At 41.1% G+C, this 21,974-nt stretch overlaps 1 protein-coding gene across 3 annotated transcripts in view; it reads left to right on the top strand.

Annotated features, from left to right (window-relative positions):
- MED30 (mediator complex subunit 30) overlaps positions 1–20,826 on the top strand; it is a 29,545-nt gene extending 8,719 nt beyond the window's left edge. For 2 of the 3 annotated variants that reach the window (XM_065399342.1, XM_065399341.1), the window contains exons 3-5: positions 137–295; positions 5,759–5,869; positions 20,442–20,826. In XM_065399342.1, the coding sequence (XP_065255414.1) occupies positions 137–295; positions 5,759–5,869; positions 20,442–20,537 (366 nt within the window). In that variant the 3' untranslated portion in view covers positions 20,538–20,826. Of the gene's footprint in view, positions 1–136; positions 296–5,758; positions 5,870–6,942; positions 6,986–20,441 lie in introns of those variants that run through there. The other variant, XM_065399344.1, reaches the window with a different exon arrangement.
- Positions 20,827–21,974: the final 1,148 nt, after the last annotated feature.

The raw sequence follows: 21,974 nt of genomic DNA, 5'->3' as shown, positions 1-21,974 counted from the left end.
CAGCCCTAGTAAAAAAGAACTTTTCATAAATACTTAATTTTAGTTGATGGGCTAGAAAGTTTTTTTTAGTAACCTGTTTTTGTTTTGTTTTTATTTTGTTAACCATTTTCCTTTTTAAATTGTTTGGCTTTTTAAGCTACCAAATGGTGTTACTTATCATACTGGGACGTACCAAGACAGATTAGCAAAGCTGCAAGAACATCTCCGTCAGCTATCAATACTCTTCAGGAAACTGAGATTAGTCTATGACAAATGCAATGAAAACTGTGCAGGGCTAGATCCTGTACCCATAGAGGTAAGTATTTACTTTGCTATGCATGATTGGTGGGTCTGATTTTTATTGTTTATTTATGTTACAGTAGCACCCATTCCTTCAGATTGCTCGTTATACTCTGCTGTTGTCTCTGATTTTAAACGAGACCGTAAACCAGTGATCCCCAAACTTTTTATTTTGTGGCCTTTCTTACCCATAATGGAACCTGTCCAGCCCCTCCCCCCAGAACCATGGTTGGGAGCAGGACCGGGTTGGGAGCAGGACCGGAGCCACCGTCAGGAGCCAGGACCAGGAGCAGAGCTGCAGTTGGGGGCCAAGAGCAGGGCAGGGGGCTGGGGCTGGGAGCCAAGGCCAGGACTGCAGATGCGGCCACAGCCGGGAGTGAGGCCATGACCAGGGCCCTGAGGCTGGGGGCAGAGCGGGGCTGGGTGGCACTCCCTCCCCACCCCATGGGGGCTGTCCTGGGCCCCACCACACCCCCCACCCGATGTTCCTCTGCTCCCCCCCATGGGGGTGCGCCCACCAGTTTAGGGACCACTGCGGTAAATTCTTCAGGGGACAGATTGTCATTTTGTGGAGCTGGTTGAAATTTTGGGTTTTTTTTAATTAAAAACAAATATTAAAAAAGAACTACATTTTTTTCATTTAGATTGAATGAGGTTTTTTTACTTTTGGGAGGATGAAAAATTTGAAACATTTTTTTAAATGAAATTATATTTCATTTCAGATTTTGGAGTAGTCTTTGTCCAGTAGAAAAAAAGGAGAAAAGGTTTTTTTTTGTTTTTGTTTTAAAAAGTGGGAGAGAGAGAGAGACAAATTGGAGAAAAGCTTACTTTCTGTGTGTCTTTTTTTACACTTTTCCAGGGGAAAGAAATACATTTGGGTGAAAAAAAGTTAGAGTGGAGATTTTTAGCCACTACTTTCTCTCACATTTTTTCTTTTTCCAATTATTTTCCAGTGGGGAAAAAGTGAGAGGAAGAACACTGGATGGAAAATCCTTTTTTCATTCAGCCAAAAGTAAACGGAAAACCTGAGAGAACATGAGTTTCTCCTTGATTTTTTTAATCTTCGTCAAATCTACCTTTTTCTCTTTGAAATTTAGACATCCCCTACTTAATCTGAGTTTACTATATAGCACAATGGGGCGCCTATCCTCACTGGGCCTCTGGATGCTATTGCTGCTGCTGTTACTACTACTACTAGATTTTTGGATTTTCTACAGTTTAATTTAAACATGGTGTTATATGTTTTAAAATGTTCACTAAACAGTGACAAAGAAATATAGGAAATTTAGGATCAGACCTGTGGTCCATCTAGACCAGTCTCTGACAAGATTACCACCTGCTTTAGAGAAAAGTACATGAAACCCTGCAGCAGGCTGTTATGGGATAATCTGCTCCATGGAAAGTTTCCTCCCAACCCCCGATAGATGGAGTTGACTTATGCCCCGTAGCATGTAGATTTATATTCTTTTTTAGTTTGTTTATGGGCTTTGGGGATTTTTTAAGCATTTCCTATAATATATCTGGGTATTTTGTTATCCATATTAATGTCCAGTCCCTTTCTGACTCCTTCTAATCTCATGGCCTCAGTGATATCTTGTGCAGTGAGTTTCATTGTGCTTTTTGTGGAAGAAGTTTCTTTTTATTGGTTTTGAGTTTGCTACCTTTGAGTTTCATTTTGTTCCTCTTCTTGTGTATTATGAGACAGGGTGAATAGAAGCTGAATCTACTAGACCAGTGGTTTTCAAACTTTTTTTCTGGCAACCCAGTTGAAGAAAATGTTGATGCTCATGATCCAACGGAGCTGGGGACGAGGGGTTTGTGGTGTGGGAGGGGGCTCTGGGCTGGGGCAGAGGGTTGGGGTGTGGGAGGGGGTCAGGGCTCTGGGCTGGGGGTTCAGGCTCTGGGGTGGGGCTGGGGATGAGGGTTTTGGGGTGCAGGAGGGGGCTCTGGGTTTGGGGGGGCTCAGGGCTGGGGCAGGGGATTGGGGCATGGGGTTGGGGTGCGAGGTTATCTCGGGCAGCTTCCAGTCAGCAGCTCCGCAGGGGTGCTAAGGAAGGTTTCCTGCCTGTCCTGGCACCGCAGACTGTGCTGCACCCCGGAAGCAGCCAGCAGCAGGTCCGGCTACTAGCCGGAGTCGTGCAAGCGGCTCCATGCGGCTCTCGCCCGCAGGCACCGCCCCCCAGCTCCCATTGGCCGGGAACGCCGGTGCTCAGGGCAGGGGCAGCGCGCAGAGCCCTGTGGCCCCCCCGCTAGGAGCCGGACCTGCTGCTGTCCACCACCGGGGCACAGCGCAGTGTCAGAACAGGTAGGAACTAGCCTGTCTTAGCTGGACAGCACCGCCACTTTTAACGGCCCGATCGGCGGTGCTGACCAGGACCGCTGTGGCTCAATGCCTTACATTCACGACCCGCAGTTTGAAAACCACTGGACTAGACCATTCACTATTTTGTGTTCCTTTGTCATATTCCCTCATAGGGCCTTTAATTACCTTCTATTATGAAAGTGAAAAAGTACTGTTGGTACACACAGTATCTTGAAGAGGTAGAATTTGGGCTGAATATAGCAAAATGGTATTGCATTGGTGAATGCAGAGAAATTGTCCTCAGGTTCAAAAGGAAGTGTGTGTGTTAGGTTAAGCTCTCTTCCAGTTCCCAGATTTCTATAACTAACATTCCATCAATAAAACTAGATTAAGAAAAGGTTGCGTAACCATAACTCTGTCGCCTTGTGCATTGCTTTTGATATAGTCTCTAATGACGTACTAATACAATATTATGTTCTACACTATTTTTTATATTCATTTAGCTCCCATCCTGCCACTGATTCCATCTGAATCAGTTGCAGGATTCTGGCTTTCGATTATGTGTGCAGCATCTTGAAAAAAAAAAATTCTTCATTTTTGCTATACTCTGTTTTCATTGGCAATCTTTATTTACTTAAATGTTTTAAAATAAATCTCTCTTTAATTTATATACATTAATATAGTTGGTTTCTTTGTACTGTGCAACTCCTTTTCAGCCAACAGATCAGTATGTGAGGCAATTAACTATGAAACTGGCCTAGCTACAAACTTTCTTTGCCCGAATTTCCTGAATGTTGAGTGCTTAACTGTTCAATTTGAATGTTCTTAGTCACTTTTATCAAAAAATTGCATTAGGTTTAGAGATAAAAGAAATTTCATAGTGTAGTATATTTGGCTGCAAGCTACCAGAATGCCTTCTCCTTGCCCTGCAGGGTAGTAAAGGAAGCCCTCCTCCAGAGAACCTTAGTAGCTAAGTAGCTTCTGCCTTATAGAATGCAAATATTATAAATCATGCACTTTCATTACATTTTCACTGTAAAGCTTAGATTCACATATGCAGTTTGGAATTCGTTGGCTGTCCACTTTAACAAGATTAATGAGAATTCCGTGCAAAATGTATTTCACATGCATGAAATTCAATTTTCAATGGGTTAAATCCAAACTAGTTTTCACCAGTGTATTCAAAGGTAGTAATTCTAAAATGAGGACTCCTACATACCAACTTTAAACTTCCTACCCGCATCCATTTTACTCCTAGAATTGTAAAAAAAAAATTTACATTTGATTTTTTTTTTTTAAATTGGGAATGTCTGAGGAAGATGGGAGGTTCCACTCTTGTACTTTACAATACATTTAATGTCTTTGCTCAACTTAAAAAAATAAAAACCTCCCTTAAGCAGAGACCAATCCTGCAAAATTATGGTACAAAGGGTAAATATTTCAGTAAGTTATGAATGTCTGAAAATGTGTTAGGATGGAAATTATCATGCTATCTGAGGTATAACAGATATATTTGGACTGCATAAATAATTTAGTATTCATGATTTCTCTTCCTTTCACATTCCCTCAGCATAAATGGTTCAGTTTCCAATGTAGCTGAATAACAGATGAATGTGAATTTGATTGAGAACCTAATCCTTAACCTTTGTCTTCTCCTTGCATGTTTCCAGTAATTACTAATTACAAGTACTCCTGTTCTTTTTGCGGATACAGACTAACACGGCTGCTACTCTGAAACCTACTAATCTTAGTTTTGTCTGTTCTCTGTTTACGTTTAAGAGGATCTTATTCTACTAGCAGCTTCATCTTTTCTCAGTGCCTACTGTTTGAGGACTCAGACATTGTGCTGACACGTACAAGGGTTCCAAATTCTCAATTTTTTTTCAGAAATGGAAGTTTAAAGAGGCCAACAATGGACTGTGTGCCTTCATATACAGGTTTCATTAACTCTAAGATCTAATTCTAAGCTGTTGTAGGGTACTGCTCTTGAATCAGAGTAGTATTTTTTGCTACTCAGAAAAATGCTTTTGTCTGTAATTTTTATATGCAAATTGGTTGGATTTTCTTTTAAAGGAAGGATATAGGTGTTAAAGTTCATTTAGGACTGCTTCATCAGATTTGGGGTTCAGACTGTTTCTCTTTACAATGGCAGTTTGTAGGAAATGATGAAACATGGGTTTTTTGATCTGATCACAATGGAAAATATTTAAGACAAAATTCATATTTGACATATTTTCCTGTTAAGATCTTTCTATTTGAATCAACCTATAATGGTCAAAAATACAAAGACACCATGATATAGACTTCTTAAAATATTAAAGGCTAGATTTTGCCTGTTTGTAAACCACAGCCCATGTTGAGGCCTGCATAAAGTTTCAATGGTCCAAGCATAGGTCTGTGAGGCATTGTGCCTACTTGAAGCACAATACCCCTCCCTGGTGTAGTGGGGGGTGTGCTGGAGCCATTCTTTGGGTCTTTGTGTCGGGGGTGGGCGGGGGTGGTTGAGTAAGCCATGTCACCACCACCTCCCTTTAGGGCAATTTGCACTTCCAGAGAAAGTCGTGATGTCTTTGCTCTCTTATGCACCTATCCAAAGGCTAGGACAATCTGGCACTAATATAGCACACCTGTAAAAAGAAACTTTCCTTCTTATCCTCTGTCTGCCTCTGTTCCTCTTTCCCTCTTCTCCCTTACTCCCCCCCACTCCCCTCCCACACACAAAAGAAAACAAAGGAGTGGTTCAGATTAAGAACTCTGTATTTGCATATATTCCCATGCAGAGCTCCCATTGCCCACTGAAGGAGAGCTGTAGGGTTAGAATATTTTAAAGTCTGCTTCTTATGTTCCTTGATTCTGTAAAAAATACTGTTTACAAGCTTGACAGTATTAAAATAATAATACTAAATAATCCTTTACAAACATATGCTTCAGATCAGGAAACGTGTTAAGATTTCTGTTTAATATATTTAAACTACTGAGAGCTGAGATTTATAATGGAAATGACATTGGCACTGAAATGCTTCATTTTGATTGTATTGCCATAAATGTAGGTGAGAAGTTTATTTTGGCTGATGAGCTCCATAACTGTGGAGCATACTATGGTTCTCTTCAAATTTTTAGCATACATAGCAAAAATAGTTTTTTACTTGAACTCTAACATTTGGTTCACCTTCATAGCAACTTATTCCATATGTTGAAGAGGATGGGTCCAAGCATGATGATCGAGGTGTTGCCAGCCAGCTTCGTTTTGCTAGTGAGGAAAGAAGGGAAATCATGGAAGTAAATAAGGTAACAAAGTTGAGATTGACTTGCATAACGCAGAAAATATGTCACTTTGTCCATGTGAAGCTTGTATTACTAGATTGCGCCATAAAATGCAGTGTGTTTGCTATTTGGTCCCAAGTGACAAATAGTTCAGTAGTAAACATTTCTTGTATATCAGGATTTCAGCGTTCTCCATCATTCAGCAATTTTTGATTTTGTTCTACTGGGTGATTGCAGAACTAAGGTACCCCAACAATGGAAACTATGTTGCTCTCTAGTGTTTCCTAGCCAGTGCTGTGAGATTTTCATAAATGAGGTACATTTGGGTTTGCACCTAGTAGTTCTGGTTAGTGTTTGGAGAGTAGATTGGGATGAGATCATAGTTGGGTTCTCTGTGGCTTTGAGGCTTCTTCCGGAATGGTGGATAGCAGGATGTATATACAATGTAAGATGTGAAAATATTATCAGAACTATGTTGTGGATTAATAACGAACTTTAGAGCTGCCACTCCAACACCTTTCATGAGTAATAAATTCCTTGTTTGAAGGGGGGGGGAAAGGGGGTCTGCTTTTTGTATTTTGAGAAATTGAAGAAGAGCTTTTCTTTTGTCAAGTGTAGCATTTATGAAACAGTAACTGGTTCAAGCAAAATGTATCAGATATGCTAAAGATGCTGTTAAATTTTCAGTCTGAATGGCAGGTATAGTTACTAATTAAAATTTTATTCAAATCTAAAATAAAAGACCAATTAGCATTTACTACAGTGTACAAAGGTTACTAAAATATACAGCATCACTAAAGCACAAGTAGTTGGTCCTTCAAATTGTAAAACATAAAGATAGGATTAATTAAATGTTTGAAGGGCTGGAATAGACATATGTGTAAATACTAAGTAGAAAGCAGTACAGGTATATGTAAAATAGACAGAAAACAACTGAACAAAAGAAGTATGTAGATTCCAAGTAATTAAAAGAAGTGGTATAGAGAAATACCAGAAAATCCACTGAAAATATTTCTTTGATGTTTCAACTTCTCAATTCCCAATTAGAGAGGGAAAGATATTACATAAAACCCTATATTTATTCATATACTCTATAGGCAAAAACATGGAGACAGCATGTGAATTGAGAGAAAAGCAACTGAAAGCTTTCCTGTTGTATTTTATCTTCTTATGTTTGATGTGGCAGGATTGTATATATTAAATCCTGTATAATGTTATACTGTGAATTTATGCACATTTATTTGCAATCTTTAACTGTTAATAAACATAACTGTCTGTATTTACTGTGTTTTTGATAGTTTTATGACATGTTTTTACCCTTGTTGTTTTACTTGTATGCAAATTTGTTTTTTAAACCTCCTTGGCATGATCTTGTGGAATTTCATAAATGTTTAAGCTTTCTTTTAACAAAATAAATTAATAATAATAGAAATGTAGGACTGGAAAGGATCTCGATAGCTCATCTAGTCCAGTCCCCTACACTGAGGCAGAACTAAGTACTATATCTAGATCTCCCTGACAGGTGTTTGTTAAACCTGTCCTTAAAAACCTCTAATGACAGAGATTCCACAACCTCCCTAGGTAATTTGTTCCAGTGCTTAACTACCATTATACTTAGGAAGTTTTTCCTAATGTCTAACCTAAATCTCCCTTGCTGCAATTTAACCCCATTACTTCTTGTCCTGTCCTCAGTGGATAATGAGAGAAATTTATCACTCTCCTCTTTATGACAATCTTTTATGTACTGGAAGACTGTTATCCTGTCCCCTCTCAGTCTTCTGTTCTCCAAACTAAACAAACCCAATTTTTTTTCAATCTTTCCTTGTAGGTCATATTTTCTAGCCATTTAGTCACCTTTGTTGCTCTCCTCTGGACTTCCTCCAGTTTATCTACATCGAAGTGTGGTGCCCAGAACTGGACACAATACTTCAGTTGAGGCCATATCAGTGCTGAATGGAAAAATTACATCCAGTGTCTTGCTTGCAACACCCCTGTTAATACATTCCAGAATGATGTCTGCTTTTTTGCAATGGAATTACATTGTTTACTCATATTTAGTTTGTGCTCCACTATAACACCTAGATTCTTTTTTTCAGTACTCCTTCCTAAACAGTCATTTCCCATGTTTTTGTGCAGTTTATACTCCTGGGGGAATTCTGCACCAAAAAATTAAAAATTCTGCGCACAATATTTTAAAATTTTGCAAAATGCTGCATATTTTATTTGTCAAAATAACACAATATAATCATGCCAGTTTCAATTATTTTGATAATTTATTTCAAAATATCTGCCAGCAAGTATGTCTGTAACAATACAGACCAAAAAAAACCCGATTATGGTAGGGTTTTTTGTTGTTTGTTTGTTTGACAAATAGATTCCTTACTAGGCATATTAATACAGAACTCTGAGTAATTCATTTAAATTACAATACAGAACTGTATTTCCTGCCCCTGTCAGAAGTAGCGCAAAGGCTTGGGGGGAGTCAGGGGTAATGGAGGAGCTGAGGGATTGGGGAGGAGCCTGGAGTGAACCTGGAGGGTTGTTGGGTGTGGGTGGCGAAATATAGAACAGGTTTTTTTGGGTGGGGAGAGTTGGGATTGTTAGGGAATGCAGACCTTGGCTGACCCCAAGCCTCTCCCATTCAGTCAGGCACGTCTGCTTCTGTCCCCGTACTCCCCACCCCCATGGGTCTCTGCAGCTTCCTCCCCCATCTTCGTGCCTCAGTTTGTCCCCCACTAGCCATTCTGAACCCCAGTCTCTGACACCCCCCAGCAGCTCTGTGTGCCCCACTCTGTCCTAACCTGGCTCCTCAGGCAGGTTGCTGTGATGAACTTCTACTCCTGGGGGAATTCTCTGCCACTGGGCATGCACAGATTTCCCCCCCCCCCCACAGAAAATACATTCTGCCCCAGAAGTGCTGCAGTTCCACCTTTTGCCCACCAGAGGCTGCTGTGGTGCCAGAACAGCCAGCTGCGTTCATGCTGCTAACTGTTCTGGTGCCACAGCAGCCTCTGGTGGGTGAAAAGCAGAACTGCAGCACTTCTTGGGCAGAAATGTATTTTCTGCGGGGAAGAAAAAATTCTGCAGGACACATGAATTATGCATGTCCGCAGTGGTACAGAATTCCCCAAGGAGTAATACAAGGGGGTCAAATTAAGTTGGCACAGACTATCTTAATTGTGGCATTTCTTAATTTTTGAGTGTTTGACTTTGCAACTTTACCATTCTTTGAATAGTTGTTTATGTAATATATTTATTACCCCACTACTCCCTTCTACACATAATGGTGTAAATCTTAAAGTCAAAAGCTGGACAAAGTAAAGGTGGAGGCCTGCCCTACTTCCCACTTTTCCTCAAGGATTCCACTCACAAGAACTTTTAAAAGAAGAAAGTAAAATTGCCTGAGCATCCTGAACTTGTTCTTACCTAAACAGAAATATTAATTTTTCTCTAACATCTGTTTTCCTAGTTTAAGGGGAAAAATAAAGGTCACTGTAACCTTAGCAGGAAATTGCAGTCACTTTTTCAAAACGTAATTGTAGCATAATTTAGTGGTCAGAAATACCTCTAATGCTCATGAAGGGAAAGAGGAAGTAAGTTCTTTGCACAATAGACTGCTATATAGCAAGACAGACTTTGCTTCTTTAGTTCTGTTGAAAATATTTGCAAGTAAAATGCTGATAATAATGAAATTTAACACCATTATCTGTACTTACTAAGCTCAGATGCAATCCTGGGTTGAACAGTTGCAGGGCCTGGTTATGGCTGTGGGAAAGTATCTATGGGCACAGAGATAAGGAGAATGGAAACTTGTTATGCTTTTGGAAAGGAACTCAATTTTTTCTTCAGAAGAGGACACACTTAAAACAAAGATGCATCATCTGGGTCTCTTTTACAGGTGTCAGTCTTATTTTACCATACTTCCTACACTCTTACCCTTTGTTTCAAGAGTGACCAAACTTTGACAAGATGGACCACACCATGGTAACACATTAAGGCCCTGATAACAGCTAATAATGATTGATGTTAACTAAATATTGTTTGGGAGAGAAGGAGGTTGAAGGTGATTAGGCTCTTGGATATGTGTAATTAAATTGTGCTGGTGGAAGACTGTAGGTAAACATAAGCATCACTGATTCAATATGAAACAGAATTGGTGGGGGTGTAAAAAAAAAAGACAACTTGCTAGAGGATTTGAACCAAATTCCAGGTGTTAGTAATTGTAACTCCCATTGAAGTTGATCTGACTTTGACCCACAGAGTCCAAATCTGTGCAAAAGATGTAACGTTCCTTATCAGATGTTCTTTGAAAAAATAGATACTATGGAAGCAAGCTACAGCCAAATGAAATGCTCCCTCCTTCCTTCTCCTTATGTTGCTTTGTCTTTGTTTAATTTTCATGCATCTGTAAGTTAATTCTCCTGCAACATTCCAAAACTGGTCGAGGTGAAATAGTTCAGAAGAGGCTGCACCACCTACAGGGGAAGAATAAGTATTGCATCCTTGCTCCATGCAACAGTTACCCTGACAAGTGGTACAGAGTTTAGTAAAGCCATTTTGGTTAAGCAAGACAAGAATGGGAGAGAACTTAGTCTGAAAAGAAGAAAATCTTGCCACTCTTGACAGACTGCTGAGTTTTCTAAGCAATTTGCCAGCAATGGCAATTCCTTCAGAAGACACGTCACTCTCACTTCCAGAGGTTAGAATTAAATTGCTGTTCTTACTGGCCTCTGTTTAGAACTTTTCATGAGCCAAGGCTTCTAGTTGTGCAAAACAGATGAATTATGTAGTAGTTTGTGGCGCAGACTATTGTCTGTCAAAGAACACTGACAAAGTAAAGATAATCTCATGCATTTCAAGAAGGAACCCTTGTTCCACACAGTGGAAGTTGTATTCAGATATGGAATGATACTACCATTGATTTTAACTACAATTGCTTTCTTCTCATTTTTGCACACAAACACAGTTATCTGGTATGAAAGGTATATCTTGCATAGTACATGTCAAAGATTAAGTTACTTACAAGTTCTTAACATTTGCACAAGAAATTGAGAATTGATTCATAGAATGCGAGTCACTCTGGAAGCACTTCTGGTGTGAAATACTCCAACTTAAGTACACACCGGCATAAATGCATAGATATTTGTTGCCATATTTTGAGGAGTATAGCAATATAGAACTCATGCATTCAAAATATTTGTTTTGTGTTTGAGTAGTAATGTAGACTAATAGCCATGAATGGAAAAGGTGGCATATATAAGTGGCATTAACTTCTTATCTAAAGTTTGGGTTAATTAATATAGCACTCTACATCTTTGGAGCACTACAGACTTTAATGAAGCTTCGCAACTCCCCTGTGAGATAGGAAAGTCTGATTATTCCTCTTTTACAGATGAGGGTATGTTGTATTAGTTTCAATGGACAACATGGGCCACAGATGTTAACATAGCTGTCCAATGTTAAACACTTTTCAACAAGGTTCAGGGTTTGGTATAGAGGGACCTTACCCTGCTTAGCACCATGGCATACAGGTCATTAAAAATCCTTTTATAGCTTTTATTAAAGACACAGGGAAAAAAGGAAAAACAAGTAAGGCATTTGAAATACTTTACTTTTAAGTTAGGCTTTCATTTTACAGCGTCTCATGTTCCCTTTCCCTTTTGCTGGAGAGTATCAAAGATGGCAATAATTGTCCTTTCTGGGGAAAAGAGAAGTTAATTAAGATTTGCATCTTTGTGCCCTTTCAAGTCACTCTGAGTATACCCTCCTTCGTGTTAAACTTTGTGCCCCTATCTATCTTGGTGTGGAATTTTGCAGTTTTCCCATTCTTAGACTGGAAGCAGGGCAACTGTTTACTACTGTGCAAGTCCTACTGGACCACCTCCATTTCTTCCCTTCAGGAGCTTATGGCCAGTGTTATATAGTGACAAGCTACTTTCTTAAAACAAATGGGTTTATTCAGTGGCAAAAAACTACATTAACAGAGAGTTACAGTTTCTTTGAAGTATGATGTCCCCGTGTAGAACATTGAGCTGAGCAAAAATCAAACTTCTGAAAACCAGGAAATGTGCAGTTAAGCTTTCCCATGCACCCTTAACTCTGCCCTCTTTCAGTAATACCCCAATATGCTCTATTAACACACACCCATTTACTCTGCCAACCCCACAATTGCTGAAATGTACAAGCTCTTCATCTCTTTTTCCAACCCATTCATCTCATCCACAGGATTCCATCTAGCACTATTAAAGGACAAAAAAAGAAAAGGGAAAAAAGATTGCCCATGATATCTTCCCTCTACCCCCTTTGATCAATGTATCAATATTCACTTAGCACATATTCACGTTGGCCTTTGGCGCTATAAGATTCAGGAAATTCCAGATCCTGGAGTATACTCACACACTTAGCCAACTTCCCAGAAAGAATACCACATGTGTACAGTTTAGGAATTACTTCATAGCCTTTTACAACTTCCTCACAGGATATCATCTCAACCTACATCTTCACTTCGCCATCAAAGTATTAGAATCCTCTCATATTCCACCTCATTGCTGACATGATCCTTTGTAATAAAAGCCGTATGTCCTGCTATGACAACCTACACAACTCAGCAAATGATACATACTTGATCATGAAGGTACACATGCAGATCTTGCTTTGCTCACACACAAGAGGGTATAAAACATAGATTTCATATCGTAATCACAGCTCTGTCAAACATGGCAAAGTAATGCACACATGTCCTCATATCCCAAACACGCTTTTACCAAGCAGGCCCAACTACTGCCTCCACCATTTAGTGTAGGTACACATTGTCATAAGGAGGAGGGAGAAAACTTGTTCACCTTAGTCTCTAAGGATAGAACAGGAAGCAATGGGCTTAAACTGCAGCAAGGGAGGTTTAGGTTGGACATTAGGAAAAAGTTCCTAACTGTCAGGGTGGTTAAACACTGGAATAAATTGCCTAGGGAGGTTGTGGAATCTCCATCTCTGGAGATATTTAAGAGTAGGTTAGATAAATGTCTATCAGGGATGGTCTAGACAGTATTTGGTCCTGCCATGAGGGCAGGAGACTGGACTCGATGACCTCTCGAGGTCCCTTGCAGTCCTAGAATCTATGAATAACAGACTGACTGCAGCTAAAGCATATGCAAATAATTTCCATTGGCTACTGCCAGCTCTAGGGGGCCAAAGGGAAGATAGTGTTGGCAACTTTTTTTTTTTGTCCTTTAATAGCGTTAGATGGAATCTGATGAATGAGGGAATGAATTATAAAAGGTGAAGAGCTTGTACATTTCAGCAAGAGGTATTAATAGGATGTACTGGGGCATTGCTGAAAGAGGGCAGAGTTAAGGTTGCTTGGCAACCCTAACTGCATTTCCTGGTTTTCAGAAGTTTGTGTTTCATTCGACTCAGTGTTCTGCAAGGGGACAACATAGCACCAGGCAACCTTAAGTCTCCATTAATGTACTTTTTTGCCATTGAATTTCTTAGTTTTTTGAACAGGAAAATATATGTTGCTGGTACAAGTTAGTAGTTTTTTAGGCAGTTGTGCATTACATATCCCACAATTTGCATACCGAACCAAATCATGCTATAGTCAGCAATCCCCATATCATGGTGTACTCCTTGCTCTCCTGCAAACTTCTGTAACCTTATGATCCAGGAATTGCCCAGTATTGACACATTGGCAACACTGGCAGCCATCAATTCTAAATCTCCGCAGTATGTGTCTTTGGAAACGCCAAATTAATCTGCCGCATTATCAGGAAGTAGTTACTCCCCTACCCCAGCAGTGAGTAAAATACAGCTTTTCTGAAACAACTAGTTTAAGGATTGCCTATCACCCATCCTCATTGCCCAACCACTCCACAACCACAACCTCTCTCCCTGTCTCCCACCCCTCCCCTCGCCCACACAGTCTTCTGCCTCCGACTTCTCTCCACCCAGTATAACAAAAACTTTGGTTAGGCTGCTGCTGACTGTTCTGCTGTGTTCACAGTAAACCTCCCCATAAAATAAAAACATGTTATATTATGACAGAGAAAACTTGTAGCAAGCAACGTAAGTTATTAACCTTTTATTGCAAAGGTATAGAAAGGTTCAGACTAGAAATGTCAGTGGCCTGGTGTTCCCCAGGAGCAATGGCATCAGCACATTCCCTGCAACTACCCAGAGAAGCATACAGTGACTGCATAGACACCGTCTCATGTTTTTTTCTTTATTGGTGCATGCATACTAATCCTTCGAGACTGCACATCTATGCACGTGAGGAAGTGAACATGTTCTTAAATACTGTTCACAATTTGGATCCCCCAAAGAGTTAGTGGGTGCCATGCAGTGCCTTGGGTAAAAACTGACCGATAGAAACCTGTATCACAGCAATAGTTTGATCTTTAGTTCTGCACAACAACAACTTTTTGAAAAACAGCTGTTTTTTCAGGGTTTACCTCTCTCTGGCTCAAATGAGGGTCACTAATCCTTCTCTGCATTCCTACAAATAATAGCAAATTTTAAGAAAATCTGTGCAAACGTTCAGCGTTGAGGCCACATCTACGCTACAAATTTTGGTCAATGCAAGTTACATCGATGTACAGCTGCCAAAGTTTTTATATCACTCATGCACATGCATGCTTGACTGATTGCATTGGCACTGTGCATGCTCACCAGGAGTGCTTGTGTCAATGTATAGTGGGGTGCACTACGGGTTGGTATCTGTGTGCCATGCTCAAGTTCCCAGCATGCAATTTTCTCCATCCCATAATGCCATCCATATCTCATAATTTCCTTGCCTTTTTTTTTTTAACCCACAAACCTATGCAGAACTTTTTAGTGTCCTCCATCTTTGACAGACGCATGGAACCCACAGAGCTCTACACTATTCTCATAAGCATTGCAAATACAAGACCACGATTCTCCTGTATTTGCAGCCTCCAAGAAGTACTGCAAGGGGGGACCTGACAACTTTCGGATGCGAAAAGCCACATTCCTTGATCTGCCTGCCAAGCTCACTCCAGCCCTGCAGAATAGGGACACCACAATGAGACCCACACTGGCAGTAGAGAAGTGAGTGGCGATCCCACTCTGGAAGCTTGCAACACTTGATTGCTACTGGTCAGTGGAAAATAATTTTGGAATTGGAAAATTGACAGTGGAGGGTCTTGTCATGCAAATGTGTAAGACCATTAATCATCACCTGCTAAGCAGAACTATGACTCTGCAATGTGCAGGACATCATGGATGGATTTGCAGCAGTGGGATTCCCAAACTGCAGTGGGTGATAGACGGCATGCACGCGGCTATTTTGGCATCAGTACAACGTGTCACAGAGTACATCAACAGAAAGGGCTGCTCTTCTATGGATGTGCAAGTACTGGTGGATCACCAGGGATACTTCACTGGTATCAGCGTGGGCTGGTCAGGGAAGGTGCATGATTCTTGCATCTTTAAGGACACAGAATCATTCAGAAAGTTGCAAGCAGGGACATTATTTGCCAGTTGACAGATTACCATTGGTGATATTGAAATTGCAATAGTGATTCTGGAGTATCCAGCCTACCCTTTGCTCCTTTGACTCATGAAGCCATATTCTGGCCACCTTGACAGCACCAAGGAAAGAATCAATTACCAGCTCAGCAGGTGCAGAACAATTGTTAGTGGTTTTGATAGATTGAAGGAGTGCTGGCAGTGTTTACTTACTAGAATGGATCTCAGTGAGGAAAAATATCCTTATAGTTATAGTTGTCTCTTGTTTCCTGCATAATATCTGTGAGGCAAAGGAGGAAAAGCTGCGGCTAGGGTGAAAGGCAGAGGTGGAGCAGCTGTCTGTTGACTTTGAACAGCCAGACACAAGGGCTATTACAAGAGCTCACCATCGAGCTATGCAGTTGAGGGAGGCTTTGAAAAGGCATTTTCATGGTCATCCACAGTAATGTTCATGCTGGACTGTTCTTTGGACCTGGAGCACTGGGTGCTGCTAGGAGTTGCGTAATGATTGCTGTACATTTACATGTATTGTGTGCTTTGAGTAATGCTGTGTATTTTGCAATATGTGTTGTGAACTAATAAAGATAATTGTTTTCTCCAAAAATAGAAATTTATTAACTGGCAAAAACAGTGCAGAAAAACAATGTGTAAAAACCAACAGGCAGTGCAAAAACCATCAGGCAGAGCAATACAAACTATAAATGTAGATTAACGGAATGGGACTTAGAAATTGGAAAGGCAGAAAACATTTCTGTCCATTTCAGTGCACAAATGTAGTTTGTTGTGGCCACAAGTACACAAATTATGATTCTTGCAGGTCAATGTATGTGAAGCTGTAGTTTTCCATGCTGTCCCCCATCGTGGAGTGATGGGGTAATGATGTGGCCCGTGATGTCATGTGGTAAGTTGTAGGGCATAGGGAGCAGCAACTGTGGAGTTCTCCAAGGACTGCAAAGGGTGGAAAGTCTGAGATATTTGGACCTGTAGGTCAACCTGGGTCTGGAGCATTTGGGTTTGCTGCCTGAGAAGACCCATCATGCCCTAGTGCATCCCACTCTCCATTTCGTGCTGGGACCTCTGGTTGTCTCTCCTGTACACTCTTTCCTTCTCTAGGCAGTTTGCCATTTTGGCCTTCTAAGCCCTCTGTTCATGGTCTGATGCAGCACTAGCTTGCAGGACCTTGCAAAACACATCCTCCCTAGTGCTCTTCTTTCTCCTCATCAAGATCAGGCATTGTGGGGGAGTGGAGGAGGCACTCCTCAAGGCTGCAATGGCAGAAGCTGCTGATAAAAACAGACAGATGTATCATTGGGTTTACAGTCACAACGGAAAGGAAAAGCTAAGGGAAGGGAGTTTTGAAACTTATTCCCATAAAATCTTTTTAAAAGAGACACTTATTGACACTTCAGCTTTGGAGCGCCTCTGCACAGCACCGCTCTCCATCCCCAGCCATGGTAAGTGTAGCCCACCAGGGGTGGTGGGGAACAGAAGGAATTTTGGTTGCATGAAGCAATAAAATTTCAGTCCCTGTTTCATGGCTACAAGTATAGGGCAACAGCATTGAATATTGGCACTATTTTCCATAGGTGGTGGTGGTTTTAGCAGATATCTCACTCCTGAGGTTAACAAAGGCACAAAGAACAAAGCTGCTACTGGCATTCTGAAGCCCCCCGGGTTTGTATGCCACTAGCCTGTTTACTGCAATGGTGCCAGCCAAACACATCGTGGAATGGGTTGGGAAAGTGTCCCATCATTGAGGAAGAAATAAGGCATCCATCCATAGATACCTTCAGGAGAGGATTGCAGAGTATCTACATGAAAGTTTCATCAAGATCTCTCAGGAGGATACAAGGGATATCCTTATATACATAAACAAGTGCTCTGCATGCCTGCTCCCCCCCAACCCAATAGAGGAATGAAAAGCAGATGCCAACTTTATCTCTGTTGTACTTCTGCCTCTTCTTGTATGACTAAAACAATGGAAAGTCTACACCTGAGTCTTGTTAACTTGGGGATAGACCAAGTGCCATCTTTAAACATTCTAAGGAAAAATGAATGCATGTGCCTTCTCCTGCACCATGCTTATCTGTGCTCAGCTGGTGGGATTAGCTAGACTGGGGTGGAATCTCGAACAGGTCCTGGTTGGAGCCCTCACCACCACCTCTCCCTCCTCTTCCTCCTTGTTGTTCATGGCAGGGATCTGTCTCTTCTGAGGTATCCATGTTCTGTGGGATCCTGGTGCAGTCTCTGCCAAGAATGGCATGCTGCTTGTAGTAAAAGCAACAGGTCTGCAGCTCGGCACCATATAGATTTTTGGCCTCCCTTGGCCTTGTGGTATGACTGGCAAAGTTCATTCACTTTTGCATGGTGCTGCTGTTGTACCCCTTTTGCCTGCATTCCGTCTACAATCTTTTTCTAGATGTCTATGTTTCTATGTCTTTGTTCCCCATGCCATTTGGGGAGCTGGTTTTCCTGCATTGCTGTAATGAGGCATTTACACCAGCAGGAGACAAATTTGAGTGTAGACACATGCACAAATATATTGACATAAGGCAACTTACATCAACCTAACTTTGTACTATAGACCAGGCCTTAGAGCCATCATCCTTTAAACAGGAAGGATAGAGGGATGATGGAGGGAAAGGGCTTCACTACACATCCACCTGCAGGATAGGAAGCTCTGAAAGATGTGAAGTGGCCCATTCATCTCAGTATGGTGTTCTCAACCAAATGAGAACCCCCCATTGCAACAAATACAATGTGAAGCAATGGCTCTGAGACGTGTGTTCTCATTCCCCTCCTGAGTGCTCTAGAATCTGTGATATGGATGAAGTATACCCTTTCTCAGCTTCCCACCCAAAGAGGCAGGACTATCCCAGATCTTGACTTTCGGGAGGGGGTGGGGGGGAAGAGGAGGAGGGCAAGGAGGAGGCCTCAGACCCTCCCAAAATGGCAACACCCCAGAATGGCTCACATAAGGGGGAGGGAAGCCAACCCCTGTAGATGGACATGGCCCTGACACTCATGGGGGGCAGTGGGAGGGCCTCAGACACCCCCCAAAGGGTCTAGGCCCCCCAAATCCCAGTTCATAGGAGAAGGGTTGGGAGGGGGGGCTCAGACCCCCTTACAGGGGCAAGAGCCTCCCAGATCTGGGCATTAACACATGGGAAGGAAGAATGTCCCTGTCCCTAGTCTTCCCCAGTCTCCCTGCCAGTCACCCAAACCTCCCTCAGCTGAGCCCCCAACCTCTCTCCCCTCCCCTATCACCCATCCCCATTTATCCCCCTCCTCATAATCCCTTTTCCCCTCACTGCAGCCCCATTACCACTTTAGCGTGTTCCCCCACTGCTCCACCCCCTAATTACCTCTCCTCCCGTCCCCCAAGACTCTGGGGGACACAAGGGGTTGGAGTGCACTGGCAGAGCTGGGGAGTGCAGAGAGTTCTCAGGTCAGGCTATGCCTGCTACTGTAATGAGAGTAGATGGTACTCTCTGTGGCTCATCAAACCCACTACCTTGTGAGAACCCCGGGAGGGCATAAGGCTAAGGGAACAACCCCTGACAGAAAAGCTCCACTGCCTTGTGGGTGAATTCGGGAGAATGTAAGGCTATGAGAGTAACCTGAGACAGGAAACCCAGAGTGAAGCCCCTAAGGCGGTCAGGTACTGACATTTTAGTATCTTTCTGGCAACTCCAGATCGGGTACCAGATGTATTGGTTCTTCCTCTCCTCTGGATTTTACTGGTGACGCCAAGAGGAGTATCCTGATGCATGGACGGTCAATGTAAACAAACTGTCTCACAGCCTGCCAGCAGATTACCCTGACATGCCGCAGGTTGCCCACCACTGGTTTAGAGGCTTTTGTTACAACCTCTAGGTATGAAGTCTTTTTTGCCTCAGACTGTTTTTTTCTAGTTGACCAGTCAGGCGGTCTAAGGTGATACCCCTGTGATGGTGGAGTATCTACGCTGATGGGAGAAGCTCTCCTGTTGGCATAGATAGCATTTTCACTATGCACTACAGTGGCACAACTGCAGCACTGTAAATATAGACAAGCCCTGATTTTGCTGGTCCCCTAATCCCTAGAGTATTTGTGCACATCAGAATCTAGAATGAATAGGATGCCCTATTTGCTGGCCTGCACATCAGTTGTAAATCAGGGTTGAGGTGCTTTGGGAGAGCTGTTGAAAAAACTTGAACAGCTCTTTTCCTCAAACTATGCCTGGTTCAGACTACCTAAGAATTACAAACCCCTCGGGAATGGAGGTTGTTCGTAACTCCGAAATGTTCGTAACTCTGAACAAAACATTATGGTTGTTCTTTCAAAAGTTTACAACTGAACATTGACTTAATACAACTTTGAAACGTTACTATGCCAAAGAAAAATGCTGCTTTTAACCATCTTAATGTAAATGAAGCAAGCACAGAAACAGTTTCCTTACCTTGTCAAAAAATTTTAAACTTTGCGAAAAAAAATTTAGTTTATGTTTAACACAGTACTGTACTGTATTTTCTTTCTTTTTTGGGCGGGCGAGGGGTGGGGGGGTCTCTGCTGCTGCCTGATTGCATACTTCCGGTTCCAAATGAGGTGTATGGTTGTCCAGTCAGTTCATTAACTGGTGTTTGTAACTCTGAGGTTCTACTGTACTACTAATCCACCACTTTTCTAAGCACTCAATTCACACAAAATATGCTCGCATAAATTTACCTGTTCCCCCTAGACCTTTTAACTAGTTCAGACTGTGCAGTTTTTTCTTCCTACAGAAGCAAGCTTTTGTTGCTTTAAGGGCTTTGCTAATATCTTCTGATGCCCACAATCACTCAATTTTTAAAGGAGCTTGTTTGTGGTGTGAGAGACAAGGGTTCTGACCAAAAGACTGTGGTTAAAAGAAACAGTATTCCTACAGCACTCCTTAATTCCTGGTTTTTCTAATCCTCTAAGAGTACATTTTAAAGAGAGCATGGCATTCAGTTGATGATGAAGGGAGCATTGGTGTGTGAGAATAAACCCCTGTGCTACATTATGTAGTATGATTTTTTTTTTTAAATTGAAATTCCAATTACATAGTCTGGGCTTGATCAAACACCACTTGATAAATTCTTTCTTTTCACAGAAACTGAAACAGAAGAATCAGCAGCTGAAGCAAATTATGGATCAATTACGGAATCTCATTTGGGACATAAATGCCATGCTGGCAATGAGGAACTGAACTATGATACAATTTAAGTATTTTTTGTAATTATGAAAATAGACTTTCTTTATTTGTTTGAAAATACATAATTTCTTTTTTCTAAAAAGCCATTAATTTTCCCCTCTCCTAATCCCACTGGTATACAAAACTCCTTTAATGTTACTATGTGGTTTCTTTTGTGATATTTAAATGTATTGGTTCTGTTTGTGTAAACAATTCATCATGTCATTTGTATACACAATAGAGAGTCATTTGTGTTTACTACAATAAGCTTTGTAACCTGTAGTTAGCATTTGGTTAGCATTCCCATTCCGCTGATTTTTTTTATTTAAGCTGACTTCAAAACTTGTGTTTTGAAATAAATTTCTCAATGTTTAAACAAATAAAGCTTTTGTTTAAAATATAGTCAGTATTCAAATATGTTCAATGTATTTTCAATATTTTCAGTGGTCTGTAGTGAAAAGCACTCAGGTGGGAAAGAAGGTGATGTAAGTGATACAAAGGAAATTTAAGATAAAGGATTATGGTTCTGATGTAAGTAATAATTGGATCCTAGGATGATGCATAATGGGAACATAGGAATTGCCATGCCAAATCAGATGATTAGTTCATTTTGTCCAGTGTTGTGTGTCTGACAGAGGACAGAACTAGATGTTTCAGAGCAAAGTGCAAGAAGCCACATACGAAACAGTTCTGGAATAACCTGCCTTTAGGGGATTTAGTTTCCTCCTAATCATTGTCCTTGACTAAAGAGTTACACATCCTGAAACAAACATTTGTGTCTCTGATTTTTATCTTGTCTACTGTAACGGTAGATGTTCTTATTATCCTTTATATATGTCTAATTTTCTTGAATCCTTCTAAGCTCTTGAATTCAGTGTGTCTGTGGCATTGAGTTTTACAGATTAATTATGTAGTTTGGTTTAAAGATAGTATTTCTTTTTATCAATTTTAAATATATTGGCTTTCAGTTCATTGGATAGCACTCTTCTTCATATATTATGAGAAGGGGTAACCATGAGTGCCTGATTTCTTTTCCTGTATATCATTCGTTATATCTTTATGCTGTCTCTAAACTGAACACTTACTCTTTTCAATCTCTCTCTATGGAGGTCTCACCATTCCTCATTTTTTGTCCTCTTCTCTGAATCCCCCCCACCCCCATTTTTTTAGATGAGGTGACCAACCAGAAGTTGAATGCAGTATTCCAGGTGAGCCATGTATTGTATAATGGAATTAGTATACTTCTACCTGAGTATTTTGGTTGCTGCTATTGCCTGTTGTGCATTAAGCAAATTTTTCATTAAATTGTTCAGCCTGACCTCCATGGTTTTTCCTTAAGTGATTACCATTCATTTAGAAACCAGCAATGTATGTGAGTAATCCACTATCTTGCATTAGTCATCACATTTCATTGGTATTTGTGCTGCCCATTTGCCTAAATTGGTTGGGTCA

Source organism: Emys orbicularis, chromosome 2, assembly GCF_028017835.1.
Source record: "Emys orbicularis isolate rEmyOrb1 chromosome 2, rEmyOrb1.hap1, whole genome shotgun sequence".
In the NCBI taxonomy this organism is placed as follows: Eukaryota; Metazoa; Chordata; order Testudines; family Emydidae; genus Emys; species Emys orbicularis.
This window is presented reverse-complemented; position numbering and strand designations above follow the sequence as displayed.